This window comes from Coregonus clupeaformis, chromosome 17 (genome assembly GCF_020615455.1).
Source record: "Coregonus clupeaformis isolate EN_2021a chromosome 17, ASM2061545v1, whole genome shotgun sequence".
Lineage (NCBI taxonomy): Eukaryota > Metazoa > Chordata > Actinopteri > Salmoniformes > Salmonidae > Coregonus > Coregonus clupeaformis.
Window position 1 is genome coordinate 39,603,801 of NC_059208.1, and position 20,341 is coordinate 39,624,141.

Consider the following 20,341-nt stretch of genomic DNA (forward strand, 5'->3'; position numbering starts at 1 on the left):
TGGCATTCAGGCCAAAGAGTTCAATCTTGGTTTCATCAGACCAGAGACTCTTGTTTCTCATGGTCTGTGAGTCCTTTAGGTGCCTTTTGCCAAACTTCTTCCATTTAAGAATGATGGAGGCCACTGTGTTCTTAGGGACCTTCAATGCTGCAGACATTTTTTGGTACCCTTCCCCAGATCTGTGCCTCGACACAATCCTGTCTCGGAGCTCTATGGACAACTCCTTCGACCTCATGGCTTGGTTTTTGCTCTGACATGCACTGTCAACTGTGGGACCTTATACAGTGGGGGAAAAAAGTATTTAGTCAGCCACCAATTGTGCAAGTTCTCCCACTTAAAAAGATGAGAGAGGCCTGTAATTTTCATCATAGGTACACGTCAACTATGACAGACAAAATGAGGAACAAAAATCCAGAAAATCATATTGTAGGATTTTTAATGAATTTATTTGCAAATTATGGTGGAAAATAAGTATTTGGTCAATAACAAAAGTTTCTCAATACTTTGTTATATACCATTTGTTGGCAATGACACAGGTCAAACGTTTTCTGTAAGTCTTCACAAGGTTTTCACACAATGTTGCTGGTATTTTGGCCCATTCCTCCATGCAGATCTCCTCTAGAGCAGTGATGTTTTGGGGCTGTCGCTGGGCAACACGGACTTTCAACTCCCTCCAAAGATTTTCTATGGGGTTGAGATCTGGAGACTGGCTAGGCCACTCCAGGACCTTGAAATGCTTCTTACGAAGCCACTCCTTCGTTGCCCGGGCGGTGTGTTTGGGATCATTGTCATGCTGAAAGACCCAGCCACATTTCATCTTCAATGCCCTTGCTGATGGAAGGAGGTTTTCACGCAAAATCTCACGATACATGGCCCCATTCATTCTTTCCTTTACACGGATCAGTTGTCCTGGTCCCTTTGCAGAAAAAAAGCCCCAAAGCATGATGTTTCCACCCCCATGCTTCACAGTAGGTATGGTGTTCTTTGGATGCAACTCAGCCTCCAAACACGACGAGTTGAGTTTTTACCAAAAAGTTCTATTTTGGTTTCATCTGACCATATGACATTCTCCCAATACTCTTCTGGATCATCCAAATGCACTCTAGTAAACTTCAGACGGGCCTGGACATGTACTGGCTTAAGCAGGGGGACACGTCTGGCACTGCAGGATTTGAGTCCCTGGCGGCGTAGTGTGTTACTGATGGTAGGCTTTGTTACTTTGGTCCCAGCTCTCTGCAAGTCATTCACTAGGTTGGTTCTGGGATTTTTGCTCACTGTTCTTGTGATCATTTTGACCCCACGGGGTGAGATCTTGCGTGGAGCCCCAGATCGAGGGAGATTATCAGTGGTCTTGTATGTCTTCCATTTCCTAATAATTGCTCCCACAGTTGATTTCTTCAAACCAAGCTGCTTACTTATTGCAGATGCAGTCTTCCCAGCCTGGTGCAGGTCTACAATTTTGTTTCTGGTGTCCTTTGACAGCTCTTTGGTCTTGGCCATAGTGGAGTTTGGAGTGTGACTGTTTGAGGTTGTGGACAGGTGTCTTTTATACTGATAACAAGTTCAAACAGGTGCCATTAAAACAGGTAACGAGTGGAGGACAGAGGAGCCTCTTAAAGAAGAAGTTACAGGTCTGTGAGAGCCAGAAATCTTGCTTGTTTTTAGGTGACCAAATACTTATTTTCCACCATAATTTGCAAATAAATTCATTAAAAATCCTACAATGTGATTTTCTGGATTTTTTTCTTCTCAATTTGTCTGTCATAGTTGACGTGTACCTATGATGAAAATTACAGGCCTCTCTCATCTTTTTAAGTGGGAGAACTTGCACAATTGGTGGCTGACTAAATACTTTTTTCCCCCACTGTATAGACAGCTGTGTGCCTTTCCAAATCATGTCCAATCAATTGAATTTACCACAGGTGGACTCCAATCAAGTTGTAGAAACATCTCAAGGATGATCAATGGAAACAGGATGCACCTGAGCTCAATTTCGAGTCTCATAGCAAAGGGTCAGAATACTTATGTAAATAAGGTATCTGTTTTTCATATGTAATACATTTGCAAACATTTCTAAAGACCTGTTTTCACTTTGTCATTATGGGGTATTTTGTGTAGGACAAAACTGTAATTTAATCAATTTTAGAATAAGGCTAACGTAACAACATTTGGAAAAAGTCAAGGGGTCTGAATACTATCCGAATGCACTGTATATGACTGTCACTTACAATAATGGGCATCCAGTAATAGTTGAGCATTTCAGTACGGAAATTGCTGCCTGGTAGTCTTATTCTGCCAGAGAAGAAAAAGAAGGCCAGGACACCTGAGAAGAGTAGAAGAGGATTGGTTAAAGATTCAATTAATTTAGACCGGTTATCCAATCACATTTCTGGCCTGTAAAATGCACCAAAGGAGTTCCCATTCAGAACTACCACCAATGATAACGCCATAATGATTATGTTGGCGTTTATGTCCTCTTACCTACTCCTCCCACCACTAGCAGCTTCCCAAAGAACAGCAGCAGGTCCGTCACTTTATCGAGCACCACCACCCTGTGGGAAGAGGCACAGTCAGGGAAACACGTCCCCAGCACTCAGCTATGGTTCCACAGCAGTCAATCAAATCCATGCAAAATGTTCTTATGCATGAGGGAAAAAACAAGTCTACACATTCCTACAGGCATACCAACCATTACTAGAGCACATACTGTACCTGACAATGTTCCTCATTAGAAGCATGAATGCGTTTTTCGCGGAGACACAGAAGTTTTTTCCATATACAGCAATCTGTTGGAAAAAGAGGAACGTGTATTAGATATATAGCCTACCAGAAATACTCTACACTGGGGAACTGAGGGAGAGAGATTGACTGACAGGGAGTTGTAGTTAACAGGTATATGTGATGATGTTATGGTGACGTAGTGGAGACTGACCATGATGTAGGCGTTTCTATTGAGGAACTTGATGAACTTCTCCAGACACCAGAAGCAACACTTCAGACAGCACATGAGGAACCGAGCACAGGGGTTTTGAGCCGCTAGAGAGAAAGAGACATAATCCTTATATTACTAGACATATATATATATATATATATATATATATATATATATATACACTGCTCAAAAAAATAAAGGGAACACTAAAATAACACATCCTAGATCTGAATGAATGAAATAATCTTATTAAATACTTTTTTCTTTACATAGTTGAATGTGCTGACAACAAAATCACATAAAAATTATCAATGGAAATCAAATATATCAACCCATGGAGGTCTGGATTTGGAGTCACCCTCAAAATTAAAGTGGAAAACCACACTACAGGCTGATCCAACTTTGATGTAATGTCCTTAAAACAAGTCAAAATGAGGCTCAGTAGTGTGTGTGGCCTCCACGTGCCTGTATGACCTCCCTACAACGCCTGGGCATGCTCCTGATGAGGTGGCGGATGGTCTCCTGAGGGATCTCCTCCCAGACCTGGACTAAAGCATCCGCCAACTCCTGGACAGTCTGTGGTGCAACGTGGCGTTGGTGGATGGAGCGAGACATGATGTCCCAGATGTGCTCAATTGGATTCAGGTCTGGGGAACAGGCGGTCCATAGCATCAATGCCTTCCTCTTGCAGGAACTGCTGACACACTCCAGCCACATGAGGTCTAGCATTGTCTTGCATTAGGAGGAACCCAGGGCCAACCGCACCAGTATATGGTCTCACAAGGGGTCTGAGGATCTCATCTCGGTACCTAATGGCAGTCAGGCTACCTCTGGCGAGCACATGGAGGGCTGTGCGGCCCCCCAAAGAAATGCCACCCCACACCATGACTGACCCACCGCCAAACCGGTCATGCTGGAGGATGTTGCAGGCAGCAGAACATTCTCCACAGCGTCTCCAGACTCTGTCACGTCTGTCAAATGTGCTCAGTGTGAACCTGCTTTCATCTGTGAAGAGCACAGGGCGCCAGTGGCGAATTTGCCAATCTTGGTGTTCTCTGGCAAATGCCAAACGTCCTGCACGGTGTTGGGCTGTAAGCACAACCCCCACCTGTGGACGTCGGGCCCTCATACCACCCTCATGGAGTCTGTTTCTGACCGTTTGAGCAGACACATGCACATTTGTGGCCTGCTGGAGGTCATTTTGCAGGGCTCTGGCAGTGCTCCTCCTGCTCCTCCTTGCACAAAGGCGGAGGTAGCAGTCCTGCTGCTGGGTTGTTGCCCTCCTACGGCCTCCTCCACATCTCCTGATGTACTGTCCTGTCTCCTGGTAGCGCCTCCATGCTCTGGACACTACGCTGACAGACACAGCAAACCATCTTGCCACAGCTCGTATTGATGTGCCATCCTGGATGAGCTGCACTACCTGAGCCACTTGTGTGGGTTGTAGACTCCATCTCATGCTACCACTAGAGTGAAAGCACCGCATTCAAAAGTGACCAAAACATCAGCCAGGAAGCATAGGAACTGAGAAGTGGTCTGTGGTCACCACCTGCAAAACCAGTCCTTTATTGGGGGTGTCTTGCTAATTGCCTATAATTTCCACCTGTTGTCTATTCCATTTGCACAACAGCATGTGAAATTTATTGTCAATCAGTGTTGCTTCCTAAGTGGACAGTTTGATTTCACAGAAGTGTGATTGACTTGGAGTTACATTGTGTTGTTTAAGTGTTCCCTTTATTTTTTTGAGCAGTGTATATATATATATATATATATATATATATATATATATATATATATATATAGGCCTAGTAGGATTACATGTTTGAATTGGATAACAATAACAGGTTTTCAAGGGAAGTCCATGGCGGCCTCCAGCCTTACCTCTGGTCTTGTGGTCCAGGTACTCCAGGATGATCCGGACTATCTGGATGAGGGTGAGGATCAGAGCACCAAATGCCAGGGAGCCAACATGGTATCTAATAGAAGAAACATAGACATAGGGGGAGAGAGGGAGTGAATTGAATGGAAAGCTAACAAAATACAACATTTGATTGTGGCTCAATTTACACTGAGTGTACAAAACATTAGGAACACCTGCTCTTTCCATGACATTGACTGACCAAGTGAATCCGGGTGAAAGCTATGATCCCTTATTGATGTCACTTCTTAAATCCACTTCAATCAGTGTAGATGAAGGGGAGGAGACTGGTTAAACAAGGATTTGTAATCCTTGATACATGGATTGTGTATGTGTGTCATTCTGAGTGTGAAAGACAAAATATTTAAGTGCCTTTGAATGGGGTATGCTAGTAGGTGCCAGGCGCACCGGTTTGAGTGTGTCAAGAACAGCAACGTTCAACAGTTTCCTGTTTGTATCAAGAATGGTCCACCACCCAAAGGACATCAAGCCAACTTAACACAACTCTGGGAAGCATTGGAGTCAACATGGGCCAGCATCCCTGTGAAACACTTTGACACCTTGTAGAGTCCATGTCCCAACAAATTGAGGCTGTTCTGAGGGCAAAAGTGGGTGCAACTCAATATTAGGAAGGTGTTAATAATGTTTGTACACTCAGTATATGGTATGTGGACCCTCTAGTGGCCAGGCAAGGAAAGGCACCACCACAGCCCTTCTGCTGAAGTGTGTCTACTCCATTACCGTAGTGTGCGGATGAAGGCCTGGGACAGGGGGAAGGTGGGGATGTCCGAGGGCTTGCTGAAGGCCCAGTAGTAGGAGGCGAAGGCCCCTGCCAGGGTGCACTGGCCCATGGCAATGACAAAGTTGACGCACCACAGAAAGGCCACCACGTTGTAGAGCTGCAGGTTGAACAGGTTCCTCTGCAGCAGGCCCTCGTTGTTGTACTTGATGAAGATGCAGCGCGCCGACGGGCACCACGAGTAGTCTGTAGAGTTGTAGAATGTCTGAGGGAAAGATAGGAGGGGGGAGAGATGAAAGAGGAAGGGATGAGATATGAATGGAGAGATGGAAAGGGGTCAAACATTTTTTCAATTACGTAGACAGCTGAAGGATGTACACACATTTTCTGTGTTTCTGATATCTGAGTTGGGCTTTTCTGCATCCATCTCTATGGGGTCAAAGTTCATCAGGGACACTTACCTGTGGGTCACAGGTCTCATTGCCACTGATTTGGCCACAGTTATCCTGAGTAGAGTTGAGAGCCACCACTTTGTACACTGGAATGCCTGAAGTGGCCAGATACCTAAACATCCTCTGTTAAGTGGGTTAATGATACCGTGGAGTTTGTAGACAGTGCTCAGTGGAACACAGATACAAAACAGACCTTTTGTCATAAAACTATAATAGGCAGTGTAAAATACCCACAAATATTTAAACGACTGTGAGAGGATACAGAGCAGTGATGCCCCAATAGGCCACACACACCACCAGGAGAACGAAGGTGATGAGAGGGTAGAACAGCGTAGACATCATGTGACTGACAGCCCTGTGAAAGAGACAGACGTTACAGTTACAGTATGTGTGCTGAAAAGTTAGGTTGTATCGCAATATTGGTAGAATATTGTCACAATACATGGTTTTGTGTGTGTAAGTATGGGCCAGTATGTGTAATCCTGGCTCATATATCTAACATGACTCACTTGCTGGACTCCTGGATGAGAGCAATGGCGATGAGGATTCTGGTCCGCAGAAAGATCAAGGTCAGGAGAAGAATGCCCTCTACCACAGACAGGATTATCACTGAGTGATAAAGAGAGAGAGAGAGATAGAGAAAGGAGAGGAGAGAGAGATATAGGGAGGAAGTAGATAGGTCAACACAATGGTACAGAGTTGTCATCAGAAAGGCATGTCTGTCAGTCTGTGTACAGAAGAAAACAGAGACATAATATCGTGTAATATCAGACTCACAGAAGGTCAGCCAGGTCTCCTTGACCTGAAGGTAGACCTTGAAGTCGGTGGTGAAGCCTATGTCAGTAATTGAGACGGTCGACTTTCTGTAGTTGTTGTACTCCCACCAGCAGTGATATATGCCTACAGACAGACAGGCAGAAAGACAGACAGAGCGAGAGAGGGAGAGAGAGAAAAAGAAAATGCTTTAACTACCCTGAAAAGTCCATGTTCTTAAACCAATGTGACCTACATACACTATATATACATAAGTATGTGGACACCGCTTCAAATTAGTGGATTCGGCTATTTCAGCCACACTTGTTGCTGACAGGTGTATAAAATTGAACACACAGCCATGCAATCTCCATAGACAAACATTGACAGTAGAATGGCCTTACAGAAGAGCTCAGTGACTTTCAACGTGGTGCCGTCATAGGATGCCACCTTTCCAACAAGTCAGTTCGTCAAATCTCTGCCCTGCTAGAGCTGCCCCGGTCAACTGTAAGTGCCGTTATTGTGAAGTGGAAATGTCTAGGAGCAACAACGGCTCAGCCACAAAGTGGTAGGCCCCACAAGCTCACAAAACAGGACCACGAGTGCTGAAGTACGTAGCACGCAAAAATCGTCTGTCCTCGGTTGCAACACTCACTACCGAGTTCCAAACTGCTTCTGGAAGCAACGTCAGCACAAGAACTGTTCGTCGGGAGCTTCATGAAATGGGTTTCCATGGCCGAGCAGCCGCACACAAGCCTAAGATCACCATGCGCAATGCATGTAGGCTGGAGTGGTGTAAAGCTTGCCGCCATTGGACTCGTTCTCTGAAGTGATGGATCACACTTCACCATCTGGCAGTCCGACGGACAAATCTGGGTTTGGCGGATGCATGGAGAACGCTACCTGCCCGAATGCATAGTGCCAACTGTAAAGTTTGATGGAGGAGAAATAATGGTCTGGGGCTGTTTTTCATGGTTCGGGCTTAGCCCCTTAGTTCCAGTGAAGGGAAATCTTAACGCTACGGCATACAATGACATACTAGACAATTCTGTGCTTCCAACTTTGTGGCAACAGTTTGGGGAAGGACCCTTCCTGTTTCAGCATGACAATGTCCCCGTGCACATAGCGAGGTCCATACAGAAATGGTTTGTCGAGATTGGTGTGGAAGAACTTGACTGGTCTGCACAGAGCCCTGACCTCAACCCCATCGAACACCTTTGGAATTAATTGGAACGCCAACTGCGAGCCAGGCCTAATCGCCCAACATCAGTGCCCAACCTCACTAATGCTCTTGTGGCTGAATGGAAGCAAGTCCCCGCAGCAATGTTCCAACATCTAGTGGAAAGCCTTCCCAGAAGAGTGGAGGCTGTTATAGCAGCAAAGGGGAACAAACTCCATATTAATGCCCATGATTTTGGAATGAGATGTTCGATGAGCAGGTGTCCACATACTTTTGGTAATGTGTGTATAGACCTACTAGAGAGAGTACACTACACACATGCTAGTAGACATATTATTACCACACTGATATTATCAATGACTTACCATAAGCACCAACTGCCAACACTCCAAATATAAGGACCCAGACCATAACAGGGGCAATGAACCTCAACAGAAGGAGAAAGAGAAAACTGACCACCATGGCTATGACCAGAGCACTGAGGGAGGAGAGAGGAACACAGCAGAGTAAGAGAGAGGATTTGAAGAGCAGAGAGAGGGTAAAGTTAAAAGGAGGTAGAGGAGAACAACAAAAATAAGAAAGAAAAGGAGATACATTTCTGGACATTATTAAAATATAAGGCCGGTGTCACAAATGAGGTGGATCAGCCTAAAATATTATGACATAATTGAACTCAGTGATTTGTAAATATGTATCAAGCCACCAGATATATACTGAACAAAAATATAAACGCAACATGTAAAAAAGAGCCCAGAAATGTTCCATATGCACAAAAATGTGTTTACATCCCTGTTAGTGAACATTTCTCCTTTGCCAAGATAATCCATCCACCTGACAGGTGTGGCATATCAAGAACCTGATTAGTCAGCATGATCATTAAACAGGTGCACCTTGTGCTGGGGGACAATAAAAGGCCACTCTAAAACGTTCAGTTTTGTAATACAACACAATGCCACAGATGTCTAGAGTTTTGAGGGAGTGTGCAATTGGCATGCTGACTGCAGAAATGTCCACCAGAGCTGTTGCCAGATAATTGAATGTTAATTTCTCTACCATAAGCCGCCTCCAACGTTGTTTTAGAGAATTTGGCAGTACGTACAACCGGCCTCACAACTGCAGACCACGTGTAACCATGCCAGCCCAGGACCTCCACATCAGACGTCTTAACCTGCGGGATCGTCTGAGACCAGTCACCCGGACAGCTGATGAAACTGAGGAGTATTTCTGTCTGTAATAAAGCCCTTTTGTGGGGAAAAACTCATTCTGATTGGCAGGTCCTGGCTCCGCAGTGGGTGGGCCTGGCTCCCAAGTGGGTGGGCCTATGTCCTCCCAGGCCCACCCATGGTTGCACCCCTGCCCAGTCATGTGAAATCCACAGATTAGGGCCTAATGAATTTATTTCAATTGACTGATTTCCTTATATGAACTGTAACTCAGTAAAACATTAAACATTGTTGCATGTTGCGTTTATATTTTTGTTCAGTATACGTCAGAGCTATGTATCTAAATACTGTATATGGCTCTGATACAGGTAAAACACATACTTTATTGACACCTACAGGTTTGTCCTGTTTTATAAGCACTTAGTGTCATAAGCATTTACAATATTCTTTACAAGGCAAAAATTAAAACACGAAGCAGACCAAACTCTTCGGTCCTTTAAAAACCTGCTGTATGTAAAATATTGTGTGCTATAGCTTGAAAAATAAATACATGACTCTGGATGACATTATAATGATGTTTGTTTCCAACATTAGGGCTGTTTTCCTAAAGAAGTTAAATATGTTTTGTTTCCTTGCCACGATACTAACTAGCATAGCGATACTGGTATCGTCCCGGCCCTAATATGCCCTCTCTAAAAGAAATTAGCTTCTTTCTGAAGCAGTCTCATATTTAATAAGTTAAGCGTATTAAGTGTGACGTGAACGATAGGCTGAGAAGATAGAGCGACCATGCAAACTTTTCAGGTTTCTCCTGTTCCAATAAAACAGTACAGCACACTGGAAATTGTGCATTGACAAGTAACTGGCAGTAGGGGGTGGTTTGATGCGAGGTGAAAATTAACCCAAGAGAGAGACTCACGCAATGATCCACTGCCATGACGACGCAAAGTCCTCAAAGATTCTCACTCCAATCTCCTTGGCATTGAAGCTGTTTACTATATCACTACAAGACGCACAGGGAAAAAACATGTTAATGCTAGTATTTACTGACAATGTCTCTGACACAAAACAGCACGATGAAGAGTACTACACGATAAATGAAGATTAAAGCAGAGACGATTTAGAAGTAGAGGAGGAGATAAGAGTACTAACAAAGAAAGAGAAATATGAGGTTGCTTTGTAATAGTACATTCATGCATTGGTGGCATTTATAGAGCTCAATAGAAAGAGAGAGTAACATTATAAGCTTTCTTTGACTGCAGGTATTCAGTACTAGTAAGTGTATTGATTACTACAGCACATTGAGGGATAATTTGGGAGGGTGTACAACTACAGCCATTGACAGTTCCTTGGGTTGTTTGTGTAGAAAATACTAACAAGTGCCCACTATTACACCTGTTCATGTGTTTTATGTGTCAAAGGATGAACATAAAAGTCTAATAGCCTAGTTATCTTTAGTCTTATTCTTTGTTTATTACATTTAACAATGACCACTCAGGTCTGGACATCCTGGTCAGACTCAGTGTTAATATTATCCTCAGAATCAACCCAAGGCTTTATGTGGGATCTAGTACTAAAAGGAATGTTCTAGTCATGTGATGTGCAAGGGTACTACTGGAGCTAAATGACAGGGCAGATGACTACGAGGGTATGGCTAAGGGCTACCCCTATCATAAAGCAAGACACCAACACGCAAACACAGGTCTACGTCTACACACAGGAACTAGTCTACTATATTGATGAGAGATCAATATAACTAACTCAACCAGGGACCCTTCACTGGCAGTGAGAGCAATTATGAATTATTAATGGGAATTTACAGTGTGTGTGTGTGTGTATATATATATATATATAACACCCCCTACCCTGTGGCGTTCCTGATGCCATTGACTGTATCATTGATGCTTGATGGCAAGCCTAACGTATTAGGAATATTTTTCAGAGCGGTAACATCAGGTATGCATCTTCCCAGCACTAGACAGGGGAAATAAAAATATAAGTATGAAAGATAATTCATTTGAAATGTTTAAATTTAACGACTTAAAAGCATCTACATATGTAATTATGAAAGTGAATATAAAAAAGCAAGGCACCAGAGACTGTAGGAGTGTAGAAGAACGGACACAGCTCTTGATCCACAATTTCTTTAACTTTCTGAGGCAAAGAAAAAAAGGTTAAACTACTAACTTTGGCTACACAGAGTAAAAACAACTAGGAAAACCCTCCAGTAAAATTTCCACAAGACAGTCCAAAGGCTTTGAGGAGTCACTGAAAACCATGATCAATGAAAGCCTATCTGAAGAAAATATGAATTTTCAAACCTCCGTAGTAATAGGATGGGACTTTTTATTATTATTATTATTATTATTATTATTGTTATTATTATTATTAATACAGCGAAATTAGAGGGGAAATCAGCTTTAATATTGCAGATAGATTGTGGCTTCCATCAATGTAATGGTCTGCATCAATCCCCCATATATTATTTTGTAAATACATATACAGTGGGGAGAACAAGTATTTGATACACTGCCGATTTTGCAGGTTTTCCTACTTACAAAGCATGTAGAGGTCTGTCATTTTTATCATAGGTACACTTCAACTGTGAGAGACGGAATCTAAAACAAAAATCCCGAAAATCACATTGTATGATTTTTAAGTAATTAATTTGCATTTTATTGCATGACATAAGTATTTGATACATCAGAAAAGCAGAACTTAATATTTGGTACAGAAACCTTTGTTTGCAATTACAGAGATCATACGTTTCCTATAGGTCTTGACCAGGTTTGCACACACTGCAGCAGGGATTTTGGCCCACTCCTCCATACAGACCTTCTCCAGATCCTTCAGGTTTCAGGGCTGTCGCTGGGCAATACGGACTTTCAGCTCCCTCCAAAGATTTTCTATTGGGTTCAGGTCTGGAGACTGGCTAGGCCACTCCAGGACCTTGAGATGCTTCTTACGGAGCCACTCCTTAGTTGCCCTGGCTGTGTGTTTCGGGTCGTTGTCATGCTGGAAGACCCAGCCACGACCCATCTTCAATGCTCTTACTGAGGGAAGGAGGTTGTTGGCCAAGATCTTGCGATACATGGCCCCATCCATCCTCCCCTCAATACGGTGCAGTCGTCCTGTCCCCTTTGCAGAAAAGCATCCCCAAAGAATGATGTTTCCACCTCCATGCTTCACGGTTGGGATGGTGTTCTTGGGGTTGTACTCATCCTTCTTCTTCCTCCAAACACGGCGAGTGGAGTTTAGACCAAAAAGCTATATTTTTGTCTCATCAGACCACATTACCTTCTCCCATTCCTCCTCTGGATCATTCAGATGGTCATTGGCAAACTACAGACGGGCCTGAACATGCGCTGGCTTGAGCAGGGGGACCTTGCGTGCGCTGCAGGATTTTAATCCATTACGGCGTAGTGTGTTACTAATGGTTTTCTTTGAGACTGTGGTCCCAGCTCTCTTCAGGTCATTGACCAGGTCCTGCCGTGTAGTTCTGGGCTGATCCCTCACTTTCCTCATGATCATTGATGTCCCACAAGGTGAGATCTTGCATGGAGCCCCAGACCGAGGGTGATTGACCGTCATCTTGAACTTCTTCCATTTTCTAATAATTGCGCCAACAGTTGTTGCCTTCTCACCAAACTGCTTGCCTATTGTCCTGTAGCCCATCCCAGCCTTGTGCAGGTCTACAATTTTATTCCTGATGTCCTTACACAGCTCTCTGGTCTTGGCCATTGTGGAGAGGTTGGAGTCTGTTTGATTGAGTGTGTGGACAGGTGTCTTTTATTCAGGTAACGAGTTCAAACAGGTGCAGTTAATACAGGTAATGAGTGGAGAACAGGAGGGCTTCTTAAAGAAAAACTAACAGGTCTGTGAGAGCCGGAATTCTTACTGGTTGGTAGGTGATCAAATACTTATGTCATGCAATAAAATGCAAATTAATTACTTAAAAATAATACAATGTGATTTTCTGGATTTTTGTTTTAGATTCCGTCTCTCACAGTTGAAGTGTACCTATGATAAAAATTACAGACCTCTACATGCTTTGTAAGTAGGAAAACCTGCAAAATCGGCAGTGTATGAAATACTTGTTCTCCCCACTGATATATATATATATATATATATACATATACACAGCGAGGGAAAAAAGTATTTGATCCCCTGCTGATTTTGTACGTTTGCCCACTGACAAAGAAATGATCACTCTATAATGTTAATGGTAGGTTTATTTGAACAGTGAGAGACAGAATAACAACAAAAAAATCCAGAAAAACACATGTCAAAAATGTTATAAATTGATTTGCATTTTAATGAGGGAAATAAGTATTTGACCCCTCTGCAAAACATGACTTAGTACTTGGTGGCAAAACCCTTGTTGGCAATCAGAGGTCAGATGTTTCTTGTAGTTGACCACCAGGTTTGCACACATCTCAGGAGGGATTTTGTCCCACTCCTCTTTGCAGATCTTCTCCAAGTCATTAAGGTTTCGGGGCTGACGTTTGGCAACTTGAACTTTCAGCTCCCTCCACAGATTTTCTATGGGATTCAGGTCTGGAGACTGGCTAGGCCACTCCATGACCTTAATGTGCTTCTTCTTGAGCCACTCCTTTGTTGCCTTGGCCGTGTGTTTTGTGTCATTGTCATGCTGGAATACCCATCCACGACCCATTTTCAATGCCCTGGCTGAGAGAAGGAGGTTCTCACCCAAGATTTGACGGTACATGGCCCCGTCCATCGTCCCTTTGATGCGGTGAAGTTGTCCTGTCCCCTTAGCAGAAAAACACCCCCAAAGCATAATGTTTCCACCTCCATGTTTGACGGTGGGGATGGTGTTCTTGGGGTCATAGGCAGCATTCCTCCTCCTCCAAACACGGCGAGTTGAGTTGATGCCAAAGAGCTCCATTTTGATCTCATCTGACCACAACACTTTCACCCAGTTCTCCTCTGAATCATTCAGATGTTCATTGGCAAACTTCAGACGGGCATGTATATGTGCTTTCTTGAGCAGGGGGACCTTGCGGGCGCTGCAGGATTTCAGTCCATCACGGCGTAGTGTGTTACCAATTGTTTTCTTGGTGACTATGGTCCCAGCTGCCTTGAGATCATTGACAAGATCCTCCCGTGTAGTTCTGGGCTGATTCCTCACCGTTCTCATGATCATTGCAACTCCACGAGGTGAGATCTTGCATGGAGCCCCAGGCCGAGGGAGATTGACAGTTCTTTTGTGTTTCTTCCATTTGCGAATAATCGCACCAACTGTTGTCACCTTCTCACCAAGCTGCTTGGCGATGGTCTTGTAGCCCATTCCAGCCTTGTGTAGGTCTACAATTGTCCCTGACAGCCTTGGAGAGCTCTTTGGTCTTGGCCATGGTGGAGAGTTTGGAATCTGATTGATTGATTGCTTCTGTGGACAGGTGTCTTTTAAACAGATAACAAACTGAGATTAGGAGCACTCCCGTTAAGGGTGTGCTCCTAATCTCAGCTCGTTACCTGTATAAAAGACACCTGGGAGCCAGAAATCTTTCTGATTGAAAGGGGGTCAAATACTTATTTCCCTCATTAAAATGCAAATCAATTCATAACATTTTTGACATGCGTTTTTCTGGATGTTTTTGTTGTTATTCTGTCTCTCACTGTTCAAATAAACCTACCATTAAAATTATAGACTGATCATTTCTTTGTCAGTGGGCAAACATACAAAATCAGCAAGGGATCAAATACTTTTTTCCCTCACTGTATATATATATAAAATATATATATATTTAATATATTTTCCTTGATTATTTTCCCCTAACCCTACCATCCCTCCCCTAATTGGAGTAAAGAATGGACAACAAGTCAGGCTTCTACTTCCAGCTTATACATACTATATACATTTTACTGACACGGTATAGTTTACAATAGTTATCTTTTGTTTGTTTTTAGTCCCACCCTTCAGCTCCACTCAACCCCTCCCATCTATCTCTGTACACCATCCAGTTTTGTTTTCTATTTTTCAACTGTGCTGTGATGTTTCACAAAAGTTCTGAACCTTTCTATTCTCATAGATTCTACATATTGTAAATTAAAGATAAACATTTTTGCTAAGAGTATTACTATTATTATTATTAATCAATTGACTATGCCTTTTTAAATGACTCAGCAGTGCTATTTGCAGAGTTAGCTCCAGGTACAGTGGCTTGCAAAAGTATTCACCCCCCTTGGCATTTCTCCTATTTTGTTGCCTTACACCCTGGAATTAAAATAGGTTTTTGGGGGGTTTGTATCATTTGATTTACACAACATGCCTACCACTTTGAAGATGCAAAATATTTTTTCTTGTGAAACAAACAAGAAATAAGACAGAAAAACTGAAAACTTGAGCGTGCATAACTATTCACCCCCCCTAAGTCAATACTTTGTAGAGCCACCTTTTGCAGCAATTACAGCTGCAAGTCTCTTGGGGTATGTCTCTATAAGCTTGGCACATCTAGCCACTGGGATTTTTGCCCATTCTTCAAGACAAAACTGCTCCAGCTCCTTCAAGTTGGATGGGTTCCGCTGGTGTACAGCAATCTTTAAGTCATACCACAGATCTCAATTGGATTGAGGTCTGGGCTTTGACTGGGCCATTCCAAGACATTTAAATGTTTCCCCTTAAACCACTCAAGTGTTGCTTTAGCAGTATGCTTAGGGTCATTGTCCTGCTGGAAGGTGAACCTCCGTCCCAGTCTCAAATCTCTGGAGACTGAAACAGGTTTCCCTCAAGAATTACCCTGTATTTAGCACCATCCATCATTCCTTCAATTCTGACCAGTTTCCCAGTCCCTGCCGATGACAAACATCCCCATAGCATGATGCTGCCACCACCATGCTTCACTGTGGGGATGGTGTTCTCGGGGTGATGAGAGGTGTTGGGTTTGCGCCAGACATAGCGTTTTCCTTGATGGCCAAAAAGCTCAATTTGAGTCTCATCTGACCAGAGTACCTTCTTCCATATGTTTGGGGAGTCTCCCACATGCCTTTTGGCGAACACGAAACGTGATTGCTTATTTTTTTCTTTAAGCAATGGCTTTTTTCTGGCCACTCTTCCGTAAAGCCCAGCTCTGTGAGGTGTACGGCTTAAAGTTGTCCTATGGACAGATACTCCAATATCCGCTGTGGAGCTTTGCAGCTCCTTCAGGGTTATCTTTGGTCTCTTTGTTGCCTCTGATTAATGCCCTCCTTGCCTGGTCCGTGAGTTTTGGTGGGCGGCCCTCTCTTGGCAGGTTTGTTGTGGTGCCATATTCTTTCCATTTGTTTATAATGGATTTAATGGTGTCCGTGGGATGTGCAAAGTTTTAGATATTTTTTTTATAACCCAACCCTGATCTGTACTTCTCCACAACTTTGTCCCTGACCTGTTTGGAGAGCTCCTTGGTCTTCATGGTGCCGCTTGCTTGGTGGTGCCCCTTGCTTAGTGGTGTTGCAGACTCTGGGGCCTTTCAGAACAGGTGTATATATACTGAGATCATGTGACAGATCATGTGACACTTAGATTGCACAGAGGTGGACTTTATTTAACTAATTATGTGACTTCTGAAGGTAATTGGTTGCACCAGATCTTATTTAGGGGCTTCATAGCAAAGGGGGTGAATACATATGCACACACCACTTTTCTGTTATTTATTTTGTAGAATTTTTTTCATTTCACTTCACCAATTTGGACTATTTTGTGTATGTCCATTACATGAACTACGAATTAAAATCCATTTAAATTACAGGTTGGAATGCAACAAAATAGGAAAAACGCCAAGGGGGATGAATACTTTTGCAAGGCACTGTAAATGGATGGGACTTACCAGTGTAGTTCTTGCTAGGTCAAAGGATGGCACGCAGAGTGATTGGTTGAAGTAGTCTTGTGGCTTGGCTTTCGGTAAGTAGGCAATAGGATTCAGAGCCCAGAACACATCTGGGCACGTTTCCACACAGACCTGCAGGGTGAGGAATGAAGAGGTCTTCACTTTGTGACTGAAACGTGATGCCTGTCCCAGATATGTAGATACACATGACATTTTGGGACGTAGAGACCATGAGAAAAAGGCCTCACACAAATGAAAATGAAATAGAAGAGAACTTGTATGAACGGCTTGGTGAAGACATTACATATACAGTGGGGTAAAAAAGTATTTAGTCAGCCACCAATTGTGCAAGTTCTCCCACTTAAAAAGATGAGAGAGGCCTGTAATTTTCATCATAGGTACAAGTCAACTATGACAGACAAAATGAGAAAAAGAAATCCAGAAAATCACATTGTAGGATTTTTTATGAATCTATTTGCAAATTATGGTGGAAAATAAGTATTTGGTCAATAACAAAAGTTTCTCAATACTTTGTTATATACCCTTTGTTGGCAATGACACAGGTCAAACGTTTTCTGTAAGTCTTCACAAGGTTTTCACACACCGTTGCTGGTATTTTGGCCCATTCCTCCATGCAGATCTCCTCTAGAGCAGTGATGTTTTGGGGCTGTCGCTGGGCAACACGGACTTTCAACTCCCTCCAAAGATTTTCTATGGGGTTGAGATCTGGAGAATGGCTAGGCCACTCCAGGACCTTGAAATGCTTCTTACGAAGCCACTCCTTCGTTTGCCGGGCGTTGTATTTGGGATCATTGTCATGCTGAAAGACCCAGCCACGTTTCATCTTCAATGCCCTTGCTGATGGAAGGAGGTTTTCACTCAAAATCTCATGATACATGGCCCCATTCATTCTTTCCTTTACACGGATCAGTCGTCCTGGTCCCTTTGCAGAAAAACAGCCCCAAAGCTTGATATTTCCACCCCCATGCATCACAGTAGGTATGGTGTTCTTTGGATGTTCTCATTCTTTGTCCTCCAAACACGACGAGTTGAGTTTTTACCAAAAAGTTCTATTTTGGTTTCATCTGACCATATGACATTCTCCCAATCCTCTTCTGGATCATCCAAATGCACTCTAGCAAACTTCAGACGGGCCTGGACATGTACTGGCTTAAGCATGGGGACACGTCTGGCACTGCAGGATTTGTGACCCTGGCGGCGTAGTGTGTTACTGATGGTAGGCTTTGTTACTTTGGTCCCAGCTCTCTGCAGGTCATTCAGTAGGTCCCCCCGTGTGGTTCTGGGATTTTTGCTCACCGTTCTTGTGATCATTTTGACCCCATGGGGTGAGATCTTGCGTGGAGCCCCAGATCGAGGGAGATTATCAGTGGTCTTGTATGTCTTCCATTTCCTAATAATTGCTCCCACAGTTGATTTCTTCAAACCAAGCTGCTTACCTATTGCAGATTCAGTCTTCCCAGCCTGGTGCAGGTCTACAATTTTGTTTCTGGTGTCCTTTGACAGCTCTTTGGTCTTGGCCATAGTGGAGTTTGGAGTGTGACTGTTTGAGGTTGTGGACAGGTGTCTTTTATACTGATAACAAGTTCAAACAGGTGCCATTAATACAGGTAACAAGTGGAGGACAGAGGAGCCTCTTAAAGAAGAAGTTACAGGTCTGTGAGAGCCAGAAATCTTTCTTGTTTGTAGGTGACCAAATACTTATTTTCCACCATAATTTGCAAATAAATTCATTAAAAATCCTACAATGTGATTTTCTGGATTTTTTTTCTCTCAATTTGTCTGTCATAGTTGACGTGTAACTATGATGAAAATTACAGGCCTCTCTCATCTTTTTAAGTGGGAGAACTTGCACAATTGGTGGCTGACTAAATACTTTTTTCCCCCACTGTAAATACAATTTGACCCAGGAACACACACTCACACACACACAATGTAAATTGTAGATGAGCACAGAGTTCCTTATTACTCCTGACATCAGCCTTTAGAGAAACTAGGACATTATAGTGTAATGTTACTGTACCTGTGTGGTGGGGCACTGTAACCCATTAAGGCTGGCGGCCATGATGTTGATTGATGTGGCACATTTCAGTATGTCAAAGTAGAACACACTGGGTTGAGCTCTGGGAAAGGAAAAGTTAACAGTGAGGATTCTGTGAGTACAATGCAAACTATGCATTGTGAATGAAAAATATAATATGACAGTTCGACATACTGTATAGTGAGGCATGCCAAGATTGAATTATTAACCCAGATGACATGTCTGACTGGATTGGCCAGATTTTCTGCTTTTATCTGTTGCATTTATGGCAAAAATGCATGATTAGTAAATTCACATGACATAGCCTCAAGTCTTCTGAACTTCTGAGTAAAATAATAGTTGATGGTTCATAAAGGATTTCAAGTTCAAACACATCATGGACACCAGAGAGGTCCTTACTCATTCACCCCGATGCCACAGAACATTCCGGTAGAGTTCCGTGGGTAGAGGACGTGCCGGGGATCACCATAAAGCCATGCTGGTGGAAATATAAAAACAAAACACATCAACATCTAACAGAGAGATGGGGACACCAATACATTTACCACAGTCAAAGAATACAAGAGAAAATGACTCATACATTTGTCAAAGGCAACTAAATGAACATACAAAGCTCATTTACAGTGCATTCGGAAAGTATTCAGACCCCTTCCCCTTTTCCACATTTTGTTACTTTACAGCGTTATTCTAAAAATTGATTAAATCGTTTTTTTTCCCTCATCAAGCTACATACAATACCCCATAATGACAAAGCGAAAACAGGTTTTTAGAAATTTTTGCAAATGTATTAAAAGTGAAAAACAGAAATACCTTATTTACATAAGTATTCAGACCCTTTGCTATGAGATATGACATTTAGCTCAGGTGCATCCTGTTTCCATTGATCATCCTTGAGATGTTTCTACAACTTGATTGGAGTCCACCTGTGGTAAATTCAATTAATTGGACATGATTTGGAAAAGCACACAGCTGTCTATATAAGGTCCCACAGTTGACAGTGCATGTCAGAGCAAAAACCAAGACATGAGGTCGAAGGAATTGTCCGTAGAACTCCGAGACAGGATTGTGCCGAGGCACAGATCTGGGGAAGGTTACCAAAAAATGTTCTGCAGCATTGAAGGTCCCCAAGAACACAGTGGACTCCATCATTGTTATATGGAAGAAGTTTGGAACCACCAAGACTCTTCTTAGAGCTGGCCGCTCTGCCAAACTGAGCAATCGGGGGAGAAGGGCCTTGGTCAGGGAGGTGACCAAGAACCCGATGGTCACTCTGACAGAGCTCCAGAGTTCCTCTGTGGAGATGGAATAACCTTCCAGAA

The 20,341-nt window shown here is 43.1% G+C and overlaps 1 protein-coding gene across 1 annotated transcript in view; it reads right to left on the minus strand.

Annotated features, from left to right (window-relative positions):
- Positions 1 to 20,341, minus strand: part of LOC121585559 (choline transporter-like protein 4) — a 40,675-nt gene that overhangs the window by 1,602 nt on the left and 18,732 nt on the right. The window contains exons 4-20 of the mRNA XM_041901880.1: positions 19,422 to 19,500; positions 19,005 to 19,104; positions 16,964 to 17,095; positions 11,231 to 11,291; positions 11,003 to 11,111; positions 10,057 to 10,140; positions 8,340 to 8,452; positions 6,819 to 6,941; positions 6,551 to 6,650; positions 6,304 to 6,396; positions 6,051 to 6,153; positions 5,592 to 5,854; positions 4,814 to 4,908; positions 2,933 to 3,036; positions 2,713 to 2,786; positions 2,482 to 2,552; positions 2,229 to 2,323 (exon numbers count right to left, since the gene is read on the minus strand). Coding sequence (XP_041757814.1) covers positions 2,229 to 2,323; positions 2,482 to 2,552; positions 2,713 to 2,786; positions 2,933 to 3,036; positions 4,814 to 4,908; positions 5,592 to 5,854; positions 6,051 to 6,153; positions 6,304 to 6,396; positions 6,551 to 6,650; positions 6,819 to 6,941; positions 8,340 to 8,452; positions 10,057 to 10,140; positions 11,003 to 11,111; positions 11,231 to 11,291; positions 16,964 to 17,095; positions 19,005 to 19,104; positions 19,422 to 19,500 — 1,799 coding nt within the window. The remainder of the gene's footprint in view (positions 1 to 2,228; positions 2,324 to 2,481; positions 2,553 to 2,712; positions 2,787 to 2,932; positions 3,037 to 4,813; positions 4,909 to 5,591; positions 5,855 to 6,050; positions 6,154 to 6,303; positions 6,397 to 6,550; positions 6,651 to 6,818; positions 6,942 to 8,339; positions 8,453 to 10,056; positions 10,141 to 11,002; positions 11,112 to 11,230; positions 11,292 to 16,963; positions 17,096 to 19,004; positions 19,105 to 19,421; positions 19,501 to 20,341) is intronic.